Consider the following 21,157-nt stretch of genomic DNA (forward strand, 5'->3'; position numbering starts at 1 on the left):
TCCATATAAAATTAAAACAATAAAAATATATGAGGAAATGAAATTTTTTTTTTGTCACTCAATGTAAAATATTATAATAGATTAGGATAAATAATTATTATCTGGCGATTCCGTAACGTTGAGTAGGTAGGTAAAACAGCAAATACGTATTTTCTGGTCACAGGGAAAAGCATGACTGTATTTACTATTTAATATGAAATATTTGACCCCCTTAGAAATTATTAAACAACAATTTAAGCTATTAAGTACCTACAAAGAGTTTTTAAACGATGTCAGAGCACAAGTTTTTCGGAAATTTAAAAATTTAGCAAAGCAGCTTCAATAGTCAGGTTTTTTCATGTATGCAATAATAATTATTTAGAACCCAACCCATCAACCTTGGTCGATCCAGTGCTGGATGAAGGCCTCCCTTATTTTATTCCATCTCTCTCGGTACCTACTTAGTTTTTCACTGCAAAGTATTTCCGCCGAACTTCATCAATTCATCAATAATGTAAGAAATATAAAAAATAAATTAGTGTAGAGCAGCAAAGCATGGGGGTTAGGTAATGGGAAACCAAAAAAACACAACTTAAAATGATTAAATTTGGAAAAATAAGGAGTCTAATTTTGTCGCTTCCTCTGATGAAAACGCTTATCATTGGCTGCATAAAACTTAATATTGATAAACGACCAATGAACGACCCCGATTGCATTATGAAATACAAAAACTATGAACGCGTCAAACCCATGTAAATTTCGCTAACATAATAATATGATAAATGGACAATTCGGTCAATTATGGTTGTCTCGATACAAAATTTAAAGTTTCATTACAAAAAACAATTGCCTACCACTGCCTTATTGATCATAAACGTGCTCAAGAATTTTACCCTCGGTAGGACAGATATAATATACCTATCTCGGTAGATACTTAGGTAGGGCACGTAGTTTTATTCACACTATTTTTACTATGTTATTTTTGTGCAATATTTAACAAATTAATTAAGTCATTTATACAGTAAAGATAATATATATATTTAATGTGTTTCATTTAAAAAATTAAAAGTTCCAGTGTGCATTATAACTATTACGTTATTAACTCACTATATTTAGGCATGTACCTTAACTTTAACTGTATTAAAATAGTATGTATGAACTTGCAAAAAAATAAGTGTCTCGTTTTGTGAATTAATACTACAGTAAATCTATATTCCAATGTAAAATAGCTTCCAACCTTTCCTTACAATCATCAAAACCTTTTTTTTTCAAAATACATTATTGTCCCATACCGTGCGACAATGCAATAAATCTTACTAATAACCTCAGTGCATTTCTTTGTATACAATTTTATTGTTTTATCACCACTGAAGCAAAAGGGTCTGTCTATTATTTGTTCATTCAAGGCCAAATTCGTTGAAAACAGCATTGTTTTGAAAAAGGTTAGTTTTCAAATACGTTGTCTTACACTTACTCTATCACTATTTCAAAAAAACTTAAGTACATTATGTACGGGTCATAGATAATTCAGTGGTTCTAAGCCAGTAAAATTATTTTTTAATAAAAAAAAAAATTATGTTTTTGTACCTTTGTACCTATCAATTCATTTTCGTAAATTTTAAATCTAACCCGGAACGTAATAATATTAAGTATGACGCTTGAGGATTTTACTAGACGACTCGCTGTCCGTCGGATATTTTACGAACCGGTACGCCATTTTCGAGGTTTTAACGAACAGGAACGGCGCTCCGGGGCGTTCCGCTCCATTCCGAGCGCTGCAGTTCAAGAATTCCATACCCTGGCGAATTCATCTACTCAGCAGAAAATTTACCTAATTCATGAATAAGGCAACAGGCTTGACTATTACATGAATTAGCCAAAATTTTGCCCATTTCATGTAATAGTCAATTTCGCACATTTGGCGTAACATATACAACGCTTTTAAATTTTCTGTTGAATCATATAAACTTGACTTGACTAGCTTAAACGATCAAAAAAAATTGTTAGAAATACTGAATAATGAAATGTCATAGTAACGCACATATATATTATTTAGTAATTTAGTTGCTAGGACCCCCTAGCAACCAATAATAGTAGCGAAATAACTTTTCATATAAAACAGAATTAACTGAAAATGAATTTTAATTCTACTTAAAGATGGCTAAAAGTATTAAAAAAATGCATTACCATCGTGATCTGATAGGTATATTCTAAAAGTTTCAAATGTCTAGCTAGTCGGGAAGTTAGTTAAAATCGATTGCAAGATTTGTACCGGACAAATAAGAATACGATCTAAGAAAAACGTTGTAAAAACATTGCAATAATAAAATAATAATTAGTAGTCTTTTGGTATTGAGTCTTCGCTACTGAATTATAAACATCAAATTGAACATTGTAGCATTTATTTCACTAAAAATTCAACACGAATTTAATGTAAGTATAGCAAATTATGACATAATTGTATCGCCACGCGGGTCTTGTTCAGGTATTATGCAGTTAACCTTGCCATTGTGCTCAATATCCAATATAAAAGTTAGCGATGATAAGGTTTGGTATAGTTTTAGGCCTTTAGGGTAACCTTCCATGAGATGGCGATTGGTCTGACCGTGGAGGGCACACTGGCAGAGAAGAGAGCGGTCCGTTACATAAGCGGCCGTCAGTCGATGACCTAAAACGCGCGGGTTTCCAATGCCAAGAGTACCGTTCAGATATCGTCGATGGCACAGATACCAGATTGTGATACCTGCTGTACGGAAATTTGTATATTGGTGGGTCAAATTAATATGAGAGCGCTTCCTAGAAACACACCTTTGAGTAATGAATTATTCATTGAACTATTCTATGTAATATGATATGGTATGTTTAGCCGTGATATTTACGAATTTATGATGTTGTATATAAAGCCACGTATGTAGGCAGGTACCCACCTACTCACAACTAGGGAATCCAATCCCGAGCCAAAATTCTGATCCCGGGACTTCGGGATTACAATTTGACAATCCCGGGATCCCGGGACTGGTCCCGGGATTGGGATTTTTTTCCATTGTTAATATAAAATTTTTATATTTACAAATAACATTGATAAAATCGGTCAAAAATAAATCTAGTATAATTTATACTATTTAAGACATTTATTATTAGATTTATATTAGATATTTAAATACACAAGTTTAATGGAGTAAATAATATTGTAATATAAATAATAATGTGAATTTAATATGAGATTGCTATTTCTGATAGTAAAGACATAATGAATAGATCAGCGAGATTTAAAATAGTAAAGCAAATAATCATGGCGTACTTAATATGGCCTTTCCGCTTCATAAATCTAATTAGTCAGCCAAATATGAAACTGCCGTAAAACGTATGATATCATGGTGGAATTACTTTGTTAAAAGTGCGAAGCATTGTTTTTTTACAAATCATTCTCATTTTTAATAATCTATGTGAAAAAATAAAATGAATCGGCAACCTACTCATCAAACTTCATTCAAACTCAGTTTATTTCTAATGTAGTTATTTTGTATTAAAAGTATTTTTTCTGTTATATTTTCCATAAAAATTGATAAAAAATCAATCCCGAAATCCCGGGATTATGTTTATCAATCCCGGGATTCATAGGTATCGAAAATAGCTCGGGATCCCGAGCTCCCGGGATTCAGGATCCCGGGATTGGATTCCCTACTCACAACACATATTATAATATGCCATATCAGGCTGTAGGAAATATTGAGATGTGTCTAAGAAATGAGATTATTTGAACGGTAATGGAAAAGGTATATAATACAGAGCCGGTGTAGGCGGGGTAATAATATTAAATTTAATTAGTTCAAAAACAAGGAGAGTAATATGTATTACAATTATTTTAATACTATTCATGGGTTTCGTGAATTAGCTGACATTCGAGTCTTGATTGGAAAAAAACAGCCTCCAATGTCTGATGTGTCGTTCATTAGTCTCAAGAAAAAAAAATACACAAAAATATAAATTATCAAGAGAATTACCAACTGAACAACTCATTAAAAAATTGGATTTATTTTCATTAGAAAAGTCTCCCTATTAGATAATGAAACCATAAGTACGATACTCATCCGATAATTCATAGGCCGCTAGATCGACGAAATAGTCAAATTTCCCAGTAGTACGTAGAGTTATTGTGTCTAGTCACTAGTGGGTAGTGGCTAAGAGTGGAGGTAGGTTGTTAATATCCGACATAAATAGTGCATACTAAACTTTGTCAGTCAAACGTATATGTTTTCATTGAATTAAGACTACAGTGTCTAGATAGTGTTTGTTAGTTTTTAAAATCCAATTAAACTCCGCCTAATGCTAATCCAAACCATAGTAGATAATAGTAAAAAATATTCGTTTATCTATAAAATATTTTATGGATAGAAGAATATTTTTTATCAATTATGATTTGGTTTATGTAGGGCTTATTGAATGTTAAAAAAACTAACCAACACCATTTCTAACATGAATTCTTAATTCAACAAAAACTATTAGGTTAGTTTGACGAAAAAAGTATGCACTATTTTTGTCGAGTCGCCCATAGCACACCTAAACTATTGTGATTTGTTTTAGGCGGGGTTTCATTGAATTTGAAAAACTAATCAGCACCATCTGCAAATTATTTTCCGAGTGCAATGCAGTGATGTCTTGTGGGGGTAGGCAGATTGAACATCGCTTGGGGGCGGCAGTTACTTTGAGGGCGGCAAATTGATGACAATCATTAGACATATATAGAAATAGGTACCTAAATTTAGTCAAAACGGAAATATTTTTCCATTCAAAAATTCAGCTCACTGGTTGGAAAAAAATGTACTAATTAACATAAAAGGTTTAATAGGACTGTAATTTTCCCCGGGGGTTCGCGATGTCTAGTTTACTTACGTTGTTGATCAGTAATGATATGTGCAGATTTGTGAATTATAGGTATTAATTATAGATTGGTACATACTCAGATACATTAGATATTGGAGTCAGGAAAGGATGATAAAAAATAATTTATAAAAATGGAGCGGCGTTTTGGCGCTGCCTAGGGGCGGCATTTTGTCTAGGGACGTCACTGGTGCAATGTAAACAAAAAAATGAACTCACAAACTTTAATGTACACTATTATTTATGTCGGATCTTAATCTTAACAGCCTATTTCCACCCCTCGCCAATTTATCCTGGTGGGTAAGTAACAACTTGCTTCAATATTTTTTTGTAAGGGCCTCCAAAAATAGCCAAATAGTCAAATGGCCAGATATTTGGAGCATACCAAAATTTGCTATTGGATTTTTGGTAAACAGTTTAATTATTGATAATCTATTAAGTAGGTACGTAAAATGTGGGAAAAAATGTATTAGTGAACAAAACCATGCCGCTGTCGGTAAAACGTGAAAATATTTAATTTCAATAACTCCATATGTTGTTTTTGATATTGTCAGTCCGCGGTGGAATAGCTATAGATATACCATCAGAAATCATCAGGTGATCGAATTCAGAACTAAGCTCATCTCAGTATGACTGTATTGAATGATATGTCAAATGCTAGATGTGGCGTCCTCACTCAACAAACAACTTATACTGGTGGATCTATACTATACCTGCCTATTTTTATTGTGGCACCTATAAGCATTGACATAATGATTATCTGTACTCGTATCTCTCCTTTCCTTTCCGCACTTTTCTGAGGCCACTTCGTCAGATAGCACCAAAAGCCGGCTCTGGCGGCAGCCTACCTATCTGAACCAACGGGAAAGTTAAAATGATTGATGAACACACTGATGGGCGAAAGTTTTATCTCTCTATCTCTCCCTCTCTCTGACGATTTTATCTTTTTGTTATGTAAGCAATTAAAATGATTAGGCGTCTCTAGACGATACACACGAGAGAAGGCATTTTATTTACGTATTATACAAATTGAATGACGCTGTAAGTTTTTTTAAATTTCGTCAAATATTATATGGTATTATGCATAAAACAATATATTGTAGGTAAGTATGAGGAATGAGTTTAATGCTAATCAAATAAAAATGAATGGGAATGTTTATAACAACTAAGTATGTAAATATATGTTTATTAAGTTAAATGTTTGTGTTACTCAATTTACCTGGCATATTTGGCAAAATTTTCAATTCCATATTATGTTATCCAAGGAAGTAGGTAGGTACCTACTTATTTTTCCCATTTCGTTTGTTGTACCTAGACCTTTCTTTAATTCTGAAAATATACTCAAATATTAGCATTGGGAAAGTTTTTTTATATACCCATGTTTGATTTGATTGAATCCGTTGATTTACCATAGTATAAAGCTTTCGCATAAGTAGGTTTGACAATATCGTGTTTCACATTTCGTAAGGCAATCGGGGCAGTTCGTGAGTCGGGATATTGATGTAATTCGGTGGTAGGTATGTATACAGCAGTGGCGAGGGCCGAGGGGTGGAGGTAGGATGTTAAGATTCGACATAAATAGTGCACACTAAACTTTGTCAGTCATACTTATTTGTTTTCATTGAACTAAGAATACAATTTGAAGGTGGTGCTGGTTAGTGTTTAAATTTAAATTTAAATTAAGCCCTGCCTAAACCAACCCATAATCGTTTAGGTATGTTATGGGCGATCCGACAAAGATAGTGCACACTTTTTCAGTCACACTTATTTGTTATGGTGTTAGTTAGTTTTTTTAAAATTCACTATGCTCTGCCTAACCAAATCATAATCGATAAAAAAATATTCTTCTATCTATAAAATATTTTATAGATTAACGAATATGTTTTTAAGTAGATACTATTGTCTACTATGGCTTGGATTAGGCAGGGTTTAGTTGAATTTTAAAAACTAACAAACAACACACTGTAGTCTCAGTTCAATGAAAACAAAAATACGTTTGACTGACAAAGTTTAGTGTGCACTGTTTGTGTCGGATATTAACAGCCTACCTCCACCCTTCGCCACTAGTATACAGCCTGTGAGGTGTTGATATCGATAACATCGCTGGGGTGCAGGTGTGTTAAGCCTGAAAGTGAATTTGTACGATTTTTACGCGCAAACACGTCCGCACAGCGCAGCAAGACTAAATACTAAATCGGGAAACTACACTGCAGAAAAATGCAACATTGTATGTACCCTAGTATGTAGATAATATAGGTATTTTGATTTACAGAATATAATATGTACCTAGTATGCTTTCGATTATTCGTAACGATTCCTTATGGCTGTTTCAATTTAACTATTTGGGATGTTGAACATAGATAGATAAACTGATAAACATTATAGTTCTACTCAACATAAAAAAGGAAATTGAAGAAAAGCGCTAAACTCGAATATGGAATATTATCATAGTGTATTCCGTTTCCATTCCGATCTTGCCAATCTATCAATGCCAACAAAACGAAATTATTACAATAGTTCTAATATTACTTACAACTAAATAAATTGCAGGATAGATAAACCAATATTCACACTTATTTACCGGAAGTAAATATGTAGAATGAACAGAGATTTGGATGTGGGACCGAATGATGTCAAAATAATAAACAATCTAAAAATAAACACGAATTTTACAGCTAACCACACCGTGTCCAGCTTATAATTTTATCGTGTTGATTTATTATAGTAGGTACTTTTAAAATTAGTACAATATAATTAGGTATAATGATATGGAAGTATTTTTAAAACGCAGCAAACATATTGCGCTACTCGATTTAATTTACTCACTTGCAATGAAATTACGTTGCAAGTTGCAACATAATAAAATCATCAATAAATTGTACTTAATCAATTTATTTTTAGACACAACATTATAAGAGTATTTTTGGTGTCACAAAATAATAACGAACGGGTGAGTACCTAGGTTACCTATCTCTTTTGTTGAGTATTTGACACAAAAATAAACAAATGAATAATTATAATATGTTGAAAATAGGGTAAATTTTATCCTCACCCAAATGCATATAGGCTCTTGTATCATGAATGAAGCAGCATCAGCCAACTGACGGCCTAAGGTTCTGGTATCATTCTTCAAGATCGTCTGTTCTGCGAGAGGAATCGGGAGTAGCGGAGGTTCGCCTGCTTTCGCAGACGACAAGTCGTTGTTGACTGAAACAGTCTGCGTTGCATTCTGCTTCCACTCAGGATCACTTGTCACATTAACCGCATAATATATGGACATCGACAATAGCATCACACTGACGGCGGAGTAAACCCTGAGACTTGGCAAGGGCACCCGATCCGTGAATGTCACAGGCATTTTGACAAGATATTTTACGCGGCACACAATAATATTACAAACTAAATGAAACTTGTAGGATCACTGGGAAAATACTGACGACAGGGCATCAGATCTGTTTTCATGGCACAATTGATTACCTCACTGACACAATATGGTAACGCCGCCAAATTAAACCATCTCCCGGCACAATAATCAACACATAACTCGTACAGGCCCAGTTTCAAGAGCATCTGACATTAGATTAAAAATATCAAAACATGGAGGATTTTTCACAACTCCCTAGTACACTGTTATCTCACTGGCGCTACTTACTGGATTGAATCTTTACTAAATAGGAAACTGTAATTTGTTGTGTTTCTAGTGTTCATTCATAGATGGAAAGGTAAAAATTAAAATTATAATAAACGTTATAATAAAATGATTTATATTTTATTAGGTAGCTTGATAGCCGATAGGTATAATAATAATGTTCGAATATACATAGAATTTATTACAAAAAACAAACCTAATGAAATTCTTGCTTATTTTCTTTATCTATATCTTTCTGCGAAAGTTCTCGTAGGTAGGTACTATTTTTTCATGCACATTGCATTTTGTCATCATTAATTATCATTACCCAAAGAGTTTCAATCTCTTTGTCATTACCGCATTTTGAATCCAATAATGTGACAATACGAATAATAAATTAATACAACCAACCAACCTATGTACTTACTAACACTTATTAACAACAATAAAAACGTTTCTCCAGCGTGTAATTAATCAAAGCGGCCGGCGACGAGCAGTTCAAAACGAGGCCAATCTTTCTCCAGACGGCAGAATAATAATAAAGATAACATTATCGCGTACTAAAATAAGACAATAATTTTATTAAATGCAATGCGAATGCGAATGCCTCGCGTTCTTTTTCAAAATGGTGTGCGACTCGGCTGCGAACTCGAGAATCTGGAATAAAATTCTAGTCATTGTTTTGCTGTTCTAAAGGTTATGTACGTATGATTCAATTGTGGTCGTTTTGTGAGTCGGTTTGTTGGTGGAACAGGCGGAGTAAGTGGTGACCCTTGTGTCGCGATGGATTCACAGGTGATGGATGAAGACAAATTGAATTTATCTCGACAACACAATAGCGTTGCGGTTGCTTCCGTGATTGTTCACAATAATGCCGCTAGCCACCAAGAGATGTCACTGCACGTACAAGAACTCGACCCAGGTATGTACTTATATTATAATATATTGAAACTTTTCCACTTCCGATATTTTTTTATAATTTATTATAGGTATACTATTTTTATACCATGTGTCTGTTGTAATGACTTATTTTTTTATGTATTTGGCATAATCCAATTTAAATAATTACCTACTTACCTATTATAAGAAAATCTTCTGTGGCATGCAGTGGCGTAGCTAGAAATATTAGGCCTTACGCTGAATACTGCATCAACCAGAGGCATCTAGCGGAAAACTACGAATATATTTGTGAGAATACTGAAGCTCGATTTGATATAAATAGAAAGTATTTCAAGTTATACACATTTTTATTTCTTATAAAAATCGATGTTTTATAAAATAAATAAAAAAAAACGTTAAAACTATGAATTTATCAAAAATATTTTCTGTACGTTAGAGAAAAGTTGAATGAATAATCTTATGAAATTCACATTTGCAAGGTTTTTTTTGATTACTTATAAGTTTTATCTTTAAATAAAACATATGTTTTTAGATCGGTACATATTATTAAGTAGGTAGATAATAAATAAAAGATTTAAAATGTACATTCTCAAAACAATGTCTCGAATTGCGAGCTTCCTATTTATCTACTAGGTGACTCTGGTAGGTCGAGTATTCACCTTGAGTAAAATCACGAAATCCTATAAAATTTTATTTCTTGATTTAAAAAAACCCCTTGCCTTCTGATTCTGGACGGAATTTGTGAAATTCCCGGTAAAAAAAACAAAATTCACCGAAGGGAAGCAAATAAAAAAGTTGTAGACTTTCATTGTAAACGAAATTTGTTAAATTTCTCGATTAAAATTTGTTTTCTGTGGGAAGGTTTAAAAAAAGAAAAATAAACGGCAAGATGAGGTAATTTCACAATAATGGCGATTTCTCGAGAATCTCGAGAAATTACAAAACCAATAAGTATCGAATTCTCAAGAAAACAAATATTTTTGAGAATCTCTGAATTTAATATAATAATAATAACACAAGTAGTTTGTAATATATGATAATTATTGTAGGTAAAGTTATTATATTAATATTTTACCTGATAGGTATTATATGCACATACTCGCATACAGTTAAAGCTGTATTCATTTTGTTTTTTGTTTATCTAATGGTTATATATTTTTTGTTTGCTTTGTAACACAATTATAAACTAATTTACTTGGAAATTATAAAGTTAATCGTTTTCGCCTCTGAGTTTTAACCTCATATTATTTTCTTAATGAACCGGTTACTTGGATATCGATTTAATACATTGCATTATTTATTTTTCTAGAATACATAGTTGCCAATCCATTGAAAGGTAAACAACATGTACCTACATATTATTATAATATATTATTATTGTTACTAATAGGGATGGTTTTGCCCGGCGGGACACCGGGAGAAAGCCTATAAGCATTTGAGTCGCCTAGAAGGGCCTAGGCCCTAGGCCAGTGATCCCCAACCTTTTTATCGCCGCGGACCAGTCAACGTTTGATAATTTTACCGCGGCCCGCTGAGTGGGGGACGTTGATTGTTTTGATTTAATAATTTTAATTTAATTGTATTTAAACATGCCTTCAAAATAAAATACATTTTACACCAAAAAATTAATATAAAGAGATTTAACATTTTAACTCATTAGAACGCTAAATCAATGAGAGCCCTGAGCTTGTTTCTTTGCAACGAGATGGTTCCATCTGGGGGTAATATGATACAATGACACCCGAAGTGTGTTGTGATCTTTTTCTTGCACAGACATGCTAGATTCGCCTAGTTCATGGAAAGTCGCACAAACCCGAGAGAAATACACCACAGTAAATAATAAAAAGGAAATAATGTAATGTTCCTTAGGCGGCCCGGTACCATTTGATCCACGGACCGGGGGTTGGAGACCACTGCCCTAGGCGACTCATGATCTATTCACATAGTTTTGTTTATCCGTATTGTTTTAGATTTTTTGTGTCATATATATCATTAAATTCATTTATTTCTGTTAAGTCTCCATGCCTTTCTTTCCCATGGCATTTTTTTTTATTAAATCACGTCTTTCAGTAAGCTCAGTCAAAACTCACTTGAGGACGTGGAGATAACAGTCTTGGATATCTGCTCCTGAGACATTCCGAGGCGTAAAAAAAACTGCTGATGCTTCACAACCAAACGTAGGGCTTCGTGAAATGCTCGATTAATATCTGGAGTGTGGTGCGGGGCGGTTGGTTTGTGGTTTATTGGCTATGTTTGTGTTGTAGTAATGAAATATTCGCTGAAGAATAATACCTACGCAATATTTTATAATTATTATTTAGAATTTGTAAGAAGTTTTGTAAGTAGATAGTTTTTTTTTTGCGTTCCTATAATTCCATGCTAATTAGGGTATTAATTAAAGGTATTGTATATATTTAAATGTTATGTGATTATACACGCCTAGCTGCTATTAACTAAATCACCCTTCTATACTTGACAAAAATATAATAAAATATTATCATTGTTGACAAAAACACGTTAAAATTGTTATCAATACATACCAAAATTTGTTGTCAAAAATTCGACCGGAACCCAGAATAATTATAAACCCCAGATACTCAGTTATTACTTAATAATTATTACTCATTTTTCTTTGTTATGCTGAAAACAAACAAACAACCAATTTTCATATTATTCTTTGTAAACAATATTAATTTATTTTTATGTTATTGATACTAATGGTAAACAAGACTTACTTGCAACTTTCTCCGGCGAGTCGTACCTCTAATCTTCTTTACCCAATTAGATAACAATTATTAATAATATTAGAATATTTATATTTACAAATGTAATATGTAGTCATCATAGACCAGGGGATGGAGAACTGAATTTGTTTGGTACCATATACCCAAAACTCTATTTGTATCAAATTAAAATATTACCCCTCACATCGAAAATTCAAAGTAAACTAAAACAACCCAATTAAACTTGATATCCAGAATATTGTTTTCTCAAGGACACGAATAAATAAATGTGTTACGAGTATCTTATAATTTTTCACTAAACTTCTTCTTTATTTGAAGCATTCGTACACCACACGACACCTCCAAGAATCCCTGTCGTTCACCAGTCTTTTTGCGTCAATATAGGTTATACCAGCATCCCGTAGCTCCGCCGTATATACTCTATTTATATTATTTAGTAAACTTCCAGAATCCAATTGGCTTGAAGAACGGGCAAGTCAGGCTTTAATTCTCCTCAGACGTCTGCAGCAAGTGACCGAACCATGTCCAAAGTCGCATCTTCACTATTAGCGCTATGAGAGGCTGCTAAATCCGCTCCTTAACTGCTCGTTACTCCTAAAGTTCTACCACCACGTCCGGCAAACCATTATCCATCCCTGTTCCAGTTCACGTTTTTAAAAAATTGTGTTGTTTCATTTTTGATCAATATACATCAGGAATTTTATGTCATATGAGTAATTTTGATGTTAGTTTCATACCTCCTCGTAGTTCAAAAGATTCCTGTAAGTACATTGTTTTCAAGTTCACGCATAAAGAAAATTCGTGTTAACAATGCTAGATTGTTAAATTCAATATCCGCAATGTATAAAGCACGGAACATATAACAAATAGAATTCCGATAGGCTAATACCAATACAGTAAATTTTGACGCAGGGTTTTGAATGTGTGAGTGTCCTACGAAAATCAATCACGCATTATTATAGACGTGCAATAGTGTGTGTAATACACCAATATTAAATGACCGTCAATGCATACAGCGAAAGCAGTTGTCAGTATTCGACGTATGACGTATTCTTGACACGTGTTTAAATTTATCCCGTATTCTTCCTTACTCGGGATCGGTTGCCTGCTTTTTCTAATCCGTTAGGTATTTCCTAGGGGCGGCAGGTTATATGAAAGTATGGTGAAGCAGGCAAGCATGGTGAGGCAGGCTGGTATTTGTGGCAAAATTTCCACGTTAACATAATATTATATGGGTACGTTATAATGACCAAAGTAAATCCTCCGTGATGCCCTGCATTTTTTTTATCGCGTCGCTATTTCTCGTAAGTTGTCGGCTATTGTTGTCCTGCTTCATTCAGTTGTGTGAGAAAGCTGATTTCTTGTCCCTCTTTTTATTGAATACCTCTATGGATATTTCAGTTCTTATTATTTCTGAGTTCCCTGGTTAAAAACTTTGCGATTGTTTTGTCTTTTTAATAGCATACATTGGTATACATAGATACTTACCGATATATATATATATAAATTTTAGGCCTTCATTACCTCCAAAATTCTGACGTATACCCAATGTTGGTCCAGTTACCTCAGTTTCCCGACCCATGTACACAATATACATACAGGATACACCAAAATGGAATCACTATTTGCACTGTAGTAAGTACCTATATTTTAATCTCTTCGTCCGTTTTCAATGTTTTCATGTTGCTTGCGTTAGTCCACCGCCATCTTTAGATTTATAAAGCCTGAGCATAACTTTTTGCACAAGCAACGAGTGGTCCTTTTTTCAGCTGTCAAAATCAGATTCCAGATTGCTTGACATATTGATTCGCCCTTTCTCGTTTCAAATTGAATTATAAAAAATTCTCACATCAAATATCGCAACTAAACTGCCACAATCCAAAAAACATCAAACAGAGAAAATCAGCTTTGAAGTTTTTACCTTTCGCATTTTTGTAGTGTTTTTGAAATATGTTTAGATATTAAATGAAGTTTTGACTTGAATTTGATGATTTAGAGATATGAAATTTTCGGTACATATATGTACTATGAACGATAGACAATGAAACGTAGTAATTAACTCATAACACATAAATTGGACTTGTGGCGGTTTAGTTGCGAGGGTGCGATATATTATAAGTGTAGTGTTAATTATAAATAATATACATTCCTGTTATTCATCAGCTATCAAAGTCAGACTAGTCTTAGTACACAAAAACCGGTGGTACTCGTAATATCGATCTCCAAAAAATATGTAGCATTGATCTATGCATTAAATTTGTAGAATGTGTGTTAATGCTAGTTTAATATTTATCATGTAACTGATCTATCCAAATCAAACCATTCCCTGTGTGAACATGGCAGACGTGTCAGTCTGAGCACTTTATAGAACAATGACAGGTCATCTATAGACAAAAACGGGAGGGGCGGAAAAAGTAGGACCACTCGTTGTGAATGTATCGGCTTTCTACTTGAGTCGGCAATGGTTAGTCAGATCACAGCGACGGCACACGATACGGCGAAAACTCGAGACTAAACGATAATTAATCAAAGTGTACCGTGCATTGTGAATTATGTACGTTTATTAAACACAATAATGCAGTACATCTTATAAATCATTATTAAAATAATTTAATTGTCCGTGTCTATATTAGGCATAGTTGTAGCAAACTAACGTCTAATACAACTTGGACAAAATATTTTTATAAAAAATAATTTCAACTGTAATTCTCATCCAGTGTTAACATAAAAATGTATTCTCAGCTCATTAGTGTATTGGAAACAGTGTTGATGTTGATATATATTTTTCATACAATCATAGTACATATTACAAACACTGGGTAAAAATTATTGTAGATATTTCCAAAACAGGAATCGCTGAATATATTCATAGGCCGTAATATGCTGCTTGCGGGCCGCAGTTTTTCTGCAGTTTTATTGTATACTTAATAAATATTCACTTAGCATCCATATGTGATGTCTTCGGCATATTTTTTTGTAATACAAGTCATAGGTCTCGGGTTCGAATATTGGGTCTGGCAAATTCGCATGCTGTTGGCAAGTGGCTAACATATATTTCTCGTAAAACAAATCTGTTACGAAACATCTTCATGGTGCGAATCCCACATCGAATCGTGGACCCAATTAAAAAAACTTATTATGTACCTACCTATATGAGTAATATTTTGTTTTGATGAGTAGTGGCAGAATACCCGCCCCGTAAGCCAGATTCAAAACTTGCGACTGGTTCAAATTTACAGTAAAGTCCTAATTACACCAACATACTGGCAGACCCGACCAGATTCAACGATCGACGTGAGCAATCGTCGATTTAAATATCGGAACGATTCAGTTTCCAAGTCGATCGTGTTGACGATGATTTCATTTGTTTATTTATAATATACGCTAAGTTGCTATAGTAAAAAATTTATCGCGTGTCACTTGTCAAAACGAATGTTTTATATCTCATTCACTGAAACTAACAGCATCAAATAATAAAATACTATAGGTGCTTTCAAATATAGTAGGTACCTATTCTATTTTTTTTACGTCCATTTAATGTTCTGTCAAATAATCCGTTCATAGAAAGTGACAATGATATTTGTGTTAGCGAAATGATAAGCTAGGCTATGGGGACTATAGTGTTAACGATTATTATAAGTACCTAAATCTAAAAATATCTATTGGTCAGCTTGGTGGCAACACTAAACAATCTTCCCCCATACGTTGTTACGTTAAATATCAATGTAAACTATTGGAGATTGACTGATTCAAATTACTAGTAATAAAGAATAAATTCAGGCAGCCTTCATTATGTAAACGTCAAATTTGTGTTATTATGTCAAACGCAAGACAAACCACGCCACTTGCGGTCACACTCGGAAGCTCAAGGTTAATTCGAATATTTTCGTACGTTGTCGGTAATCTTCGACACAATCGACGGGTGAATCGTGCCCAAAAATAGGAATTATTCTATTTCAGTCACGACACGGATCAATTCAAAAGTGACTTATTACGATAGGGAGTGATCGTGGCAGACGGTCGGCCTGATAATCTGCCAATGTAATTTGTAACGTGTATTAATAAACCGCGAAATATATTTTGAAGTGTCGTATATTGCCCGCGGGCCGCAGTTTGCTTACACTTTATGTACATTTTATAATAAATAATCACTATGTATTCATACTCTAAGTTGATGTAAGGCTTTTTTTGTTATCTAAGTACCTACTATTAGGTCAATGTCATAAATATGTCTGCCGTACAAAAAAATACACGTCAATTATATTATTACATTACAATATATTACACAAAAATTCGTCTTCAATATGACATTTTATGTCAAAAAAAATGTCATTTTCATATGTTATTATGATGCTTAGATTACAGTTTCATTATTAGGTGGGTAATAATACGGATGTTGAGTTTACTTTTATGTATTATGTTACCACGACAAATTTAATTGAGTAAATTTAAGTGACTAGTGAAAACTAGCAAACAAAATTGTCGTTATTCTTCTTATTCGTTTATGCTGTCTTCCTGTATTCTATTGAAGGTTGGCGATCGATTTGCAGCATATTTCAATATACTGGGCATTGAAGTTAAATGGCCCCACCAAACCACCCCCACCCCCACTGCACACGGTCCTAATCGGGCGTATCACGGCACTGGGAATCTCTCAGGACCAGTTACCTAAAACTAAGGTCGCCATGCACTCAAATGTGCTTTGACTGAATTTACATGACTTTAAGTTAATGTATGTAGCCATGGGAGAGATTAATTAGCACGTAGAGGCAATATTAAAAATTGTAGTAAGTAACAAATTAAAGCTAATACAAAACTGACGAACAAATCCATGTCCTCGGCTAGTCGTATCAGATGGAACATCTTGCAAATCGATCTATCTATGGAGCTTGCGTGGCCGAAAGAATCTTCTTCTACCTACACCTCTGTTGCCCTTTATCTTTCCCTGTATTATGATTTAGAAAGATTAGACGTTCTGATTCGTGAATTATTTAGAAAATGATTGAATTCTTTTTTTTTTCAATGTAATTCGAAATTTGTTTTTCGCACGATAAAAACATTATGTCAAAAACCTTTATTTCTAAAAGTAATAATAAGTTTTTGTATTATTTTGCTACAAAAAAATATTTAGTCCTCAGCAAGCATTGTTTTTTTATTTTGTGTTCCTCAAAGTATGTTACATCAACGCAACGTATTAACGAAAGTGTTACCTACCATGGTAATTATGTACTAATTATTTGCTTTTGTTGATTGAATGCACTTTAAGGTTATTCTGGTCGCACCATTTCCCTCGTTCAAGAGCAGTGCCGTCCCGTGAGAATAATAAAGAAAGGAAGGGCAATAAAACAATTTTTAGAGTAGGTTTCGTAAGGAATATTTTAGCTTGATTAATTAAACGCCAGTATATATGCGTAAAGCTTGTGATTTATCAACTTTTTTTCATTTTTTGACCATTCGAAAATTACTTTTTAAATAACCAATAAAAAAAATCTCGAGATTTCGAGATTGGTTTATTGATTTCTCGAGAATCTTTAGGTTTTTTTAACTCGTCCAGTCCGAATTTTCTGTCAGCCAAATTCGTTCAGAAATATCAGAAAAAGTCTGGAGGTTTTTAAGCTATTTCGGCCAAAAAGAACTTTACCTGCTCGAAAACTTAAGGCTATACCACAGTTGAGGCATGATCTAAAAGATCGTGGCTAGGCGATGCGCGGATTGTGCAAATGACGCGTGCCAAACGAAATATAATTTGTCATATAAATCCAACATGCGTCCATTTAATGTTCTGTCTATTGTTCTATTAGTAACAATAATAATATATTCATTGACATGTTTTCTTTTTCAAGTAAATGGGTAACGTTTTTTAGTCATCTTTACACGATTTAAGAATTAATACCCCCGTCGCCATCACGAAACAAATTGACGTGTTCACAGCTCGACTATCGCTCTTCGATTGCCAGCGAGTCCAAAATTTCGTCGCACCTATAGTTGAAAATTATTTGCCATTTCACTGAAGTGTGCTCTTAATTTTTAGCTTTTCGGCAAAAATTATCTACATATTAATAATAATATAATATATAGTGAATATGCTATTCGATTACGCGACGAACTTTAATGCATATTATGTTCTACACGTTGAAGATTCAAATTTTGTTACATTTTCACGCAGAAGGCAACTAACTCACTTCCCATTATTTTTGTATTCCCATATCGCTTTGTAGTGTGTCTGATAGCAAATTAATTGCAGTTTGGACGTAGCATTTTTTGCCATTTACATTTTCCTTTTTATCTCGTATAATATAGATTTATTTTGTTTTCTTGTACATATATGCCTAATTATTTTATTAATATTATAGGCACTAGGTAATAGGTATACAAATTTACGATTGTAGGTACATTCTAATGATTATAACTACTATTCACCCAGGCGTGTCGGTTAAAACAATAACAGTCATAAAATTAAAGTTATTACTTATTACAATGAATGATAGACCGATTATCCAATAAAATACATAAAAAAAAAATTAAAAGACAAAATGCAACTTGCTGTATGATTCACGTGACTTGTAACAAAACACTCATAAGAAAACGCTAGCAAATGGTTCGTAATAAAATATTGCAAGCAGAGCATTTTACAACATTCTTGGACTTTTCAGGAGGTTAATGCATTTTGTTTCCCAAATATGGTTGTAAAGAGTCATCTCATTTTACTATGAAATTGTTATCAAATGGATTTGAATGACGTCTTATGATTCCGTTATTTTTCTGTTCGATATAATCAGCCACTGAAAGATGGCTTGGGCATGTGGTCCATTTTGAAAAAATGCATAATATTTTCTTATTGATTTAGCGGCGGGAGGGTGTGGGATTTACGAAACATAGCAGGTGACACTGACTTCCATATTTACCCTTAGATTCTTGTCGCATCAGTCAAATAAGTCATCGGACAAAATTTTAAATCCTGTGATTTCTGGTTTCGTATTTTTAATAATTCCGGTATTCAAATACAATTATGTCAAACAAATACTTATTTTAATTTTCCACCATGAATAGTTTCACCAGTTAACGCCGTTAAATAGATCTAGAATCTCTAAAATAAAAATTACTCTTAAGGCGATTACGTTACCTACTATTCTATGACAACATCTTCTTGGATACGTGTTAAAACTGTGAACTAAGATGCTCCTCCCATTTTTATCCACACTCCCATTATAAACTAACAAGCTCCTCCCATTTAGTCGACAACAGCGCCCTCCTTTACGTAGCCAAGAAGATGTTGTCGTACAATACTGGAAAATAGGAAGCTTGCAATTTGAGACATTTTTTGATAATTTACTATTGAAAACATTAAAAAGAAAAATGTTTTTTATTTTAGGTCAAAGATAAACTTGTAACAATTGTAAAAAATGTAGTAAAATGTGAGTTTGTTGAATTTGACCCCATATTATTATTACATAATATCATCATCAGCCGGGGTCAATCCACTGCTGGATGAAGTCCTCCGCAAGCTTCTTCCAACTCTCTCGGTCCTGTGTCATTTGCTGCAACGTATTTCCGCCGAACTTTATCAGTTCGTCAATCCAGCGGCTTTTAGGGTGACCCTGTGGCCGTTTCGTGCCCCTTGGGTACCATTGGATGACGGCATTTGTCCAGCGGCCGTCATTTCGGCGAGCAATGTGCCCCGCCCATTTCCATTTCAGCTGTTTGGCAACGTCTATTACATCACGTACTCCTGTCTGCTTCCTAACCCATTCGTTTCTTTTACGGTCCTTTCGCGTGATGCCCAACATACACCTTCCCATGCCTCGCTGTGCGACTATTAGCCTTTGGACATCTCTCGTGTTGAAGGTCCACGTCTCGCAGCCATACGTGAGCACGGGCAGCACACATTGGTTGAACACCTTACGCTTAAGACTTAATGGTAGGTTATTCTTGAAGATACTATTCAGACGTCTGAAAGCACTCCATCCCAGCTTTGTTCTGAAAGCAATTTTGCGATTATCTGTATTAATGGCACCCAACTCGAGCAAGTCAGCAGCTACGTCTATCTCGGACAGCAGGTGCCCATAGACGGAAGCATGCACGATGGAATTACATAATATACTTTATGGTAATATTTATTATTAAAATTTAGTTTATTAAGTTACGAGTATCTAAGCATCGCCTAAGAGATTTTTGACTTATTCATAGTTTTAATATTTTATATATTTTTTTTGTATTTACACTTTTCTACTGTTTAATAACTTTTATACAATACTTACTGTTTTAATATTATTTCTTTATTTCTAAATGTCATATTGTGAACGTCTTAAATTAATAATTTGTAATGTTCACTACTTGTCTTATAGATATGTAAAAAATGGATTGTTCGTGGCTCGCTAGATTGTCGCGGTGCACGGTTTGATTACCACTGGTTTAACGCAATATTAGCAGTAGGTATAGTTTTGTTGAAAATTGTTGAAAGAGCTAAATAACTATTATAGGAATTCATCGTATGTTCTACATCTATTAATAGTTTTGTACAGTAATACACACCTGATAATGTCGCATATAAAGGTATAATATAGCACCTGTTTTAGTTAACATGAGTGCACCGGATATGTGCAAGGAGAACATTACTGCGTTGGATTTGTTGTTTTACCATAAATAACAATATTTATTTACTTACTTACCATAAATTATTTGAATAAAACATGCATGCGTAAGAATTATTTAATTTAGACCAACTTTTAACGCTATATTCGGATATAAATCGAATCGATAAAGTCAGTTAAATAATATTACAACTAATCATTTTGCCTACTAGAGACACCTAGTGGAAAAATACGATTCTTAAAAATTTGAGACCATTTATTGTTCGTGTCCGGAAATTTGTACGTATGCAGTTCGCCGTATCACACTTCACTGTGAAATGTTGTATGGGAAATATATGGTCGTATATTAAAAACCGTCCAACCTCTTTGGGTCGTAGTCATGGCCCCCACAAGGGGGGGGGGGGGGCTGACAGGACTCTAGCCTAGGGGCCCGG

General features: G+C 33.8%; 2 protein-coding genes across 3 annotated transcripts in view; one reads left to right on the forward strand and one right to left on the reverse strand.

Annotated features, from left to right (window-relative positions):
* Nucleotides 1–8,443, reverse strand: part of LOC147074434 (E3 ubiquitin-protein ligase AMFR-like) — a 124,156-nt gene extending 115,713 nt beyond the window's left edge. The window contains exon 1 of the mRNA XM_085943831.1: nucleotides 7,913–8,443. Within this exon, the coding sequence (XP_085799957.1) occupies nucleotides 7,913–8,218 (306 nt within the window). The 5' untranslated portion in view covers nucleotides 8,219–8,443. The remainder of the gene's footprint in view (nucleotides 1–7,912) is intronic.
* A 660-nt stretch (nucleotides 8,444–9,103) lies between these two features.
* Nucleotides 9,104–21,157, forward strand: part of Hnf4 (Hepatocyte nuclear factor 4) — a 173,520-nt gene continuing 161,466 nt past the window's right edge. Inside the window, exon 1 of one of the 2 annotated variants that reach the window (XM_085943471.1) lies at nucleotides 9,104–9,410. In XM_085943471.1, coding sequence (XP_085799597.1) covers nucleotides 9,272–9,410 — 139 coding nt within the window. In that variant the 5' untranslated portion in view covers nucleotides 9,104–9,271. The remainder of the gene's footprint in view (nucleotides 9,411–21,157) is intronic. The other variant, XM_085943470.1, reaches the window with a different exon arrangement.

Source organism: Rhyacophila brunnea, unplaced genomic scaffold (assembly GCF_057557595.1).
Source record: "Rhyacophila brunnea isolate RB1 unplaced genomic scaffold, BYU_Rbru_1.0 scaffold_16, whole genome shotgun sequence".
Lineage (NCBI taxonomy): Eukaryota > Metazoa > Arthropoda > Insecta > Trichoptera > Rhyacophilidae > Rhyacophila > Rhyacophila brunnea.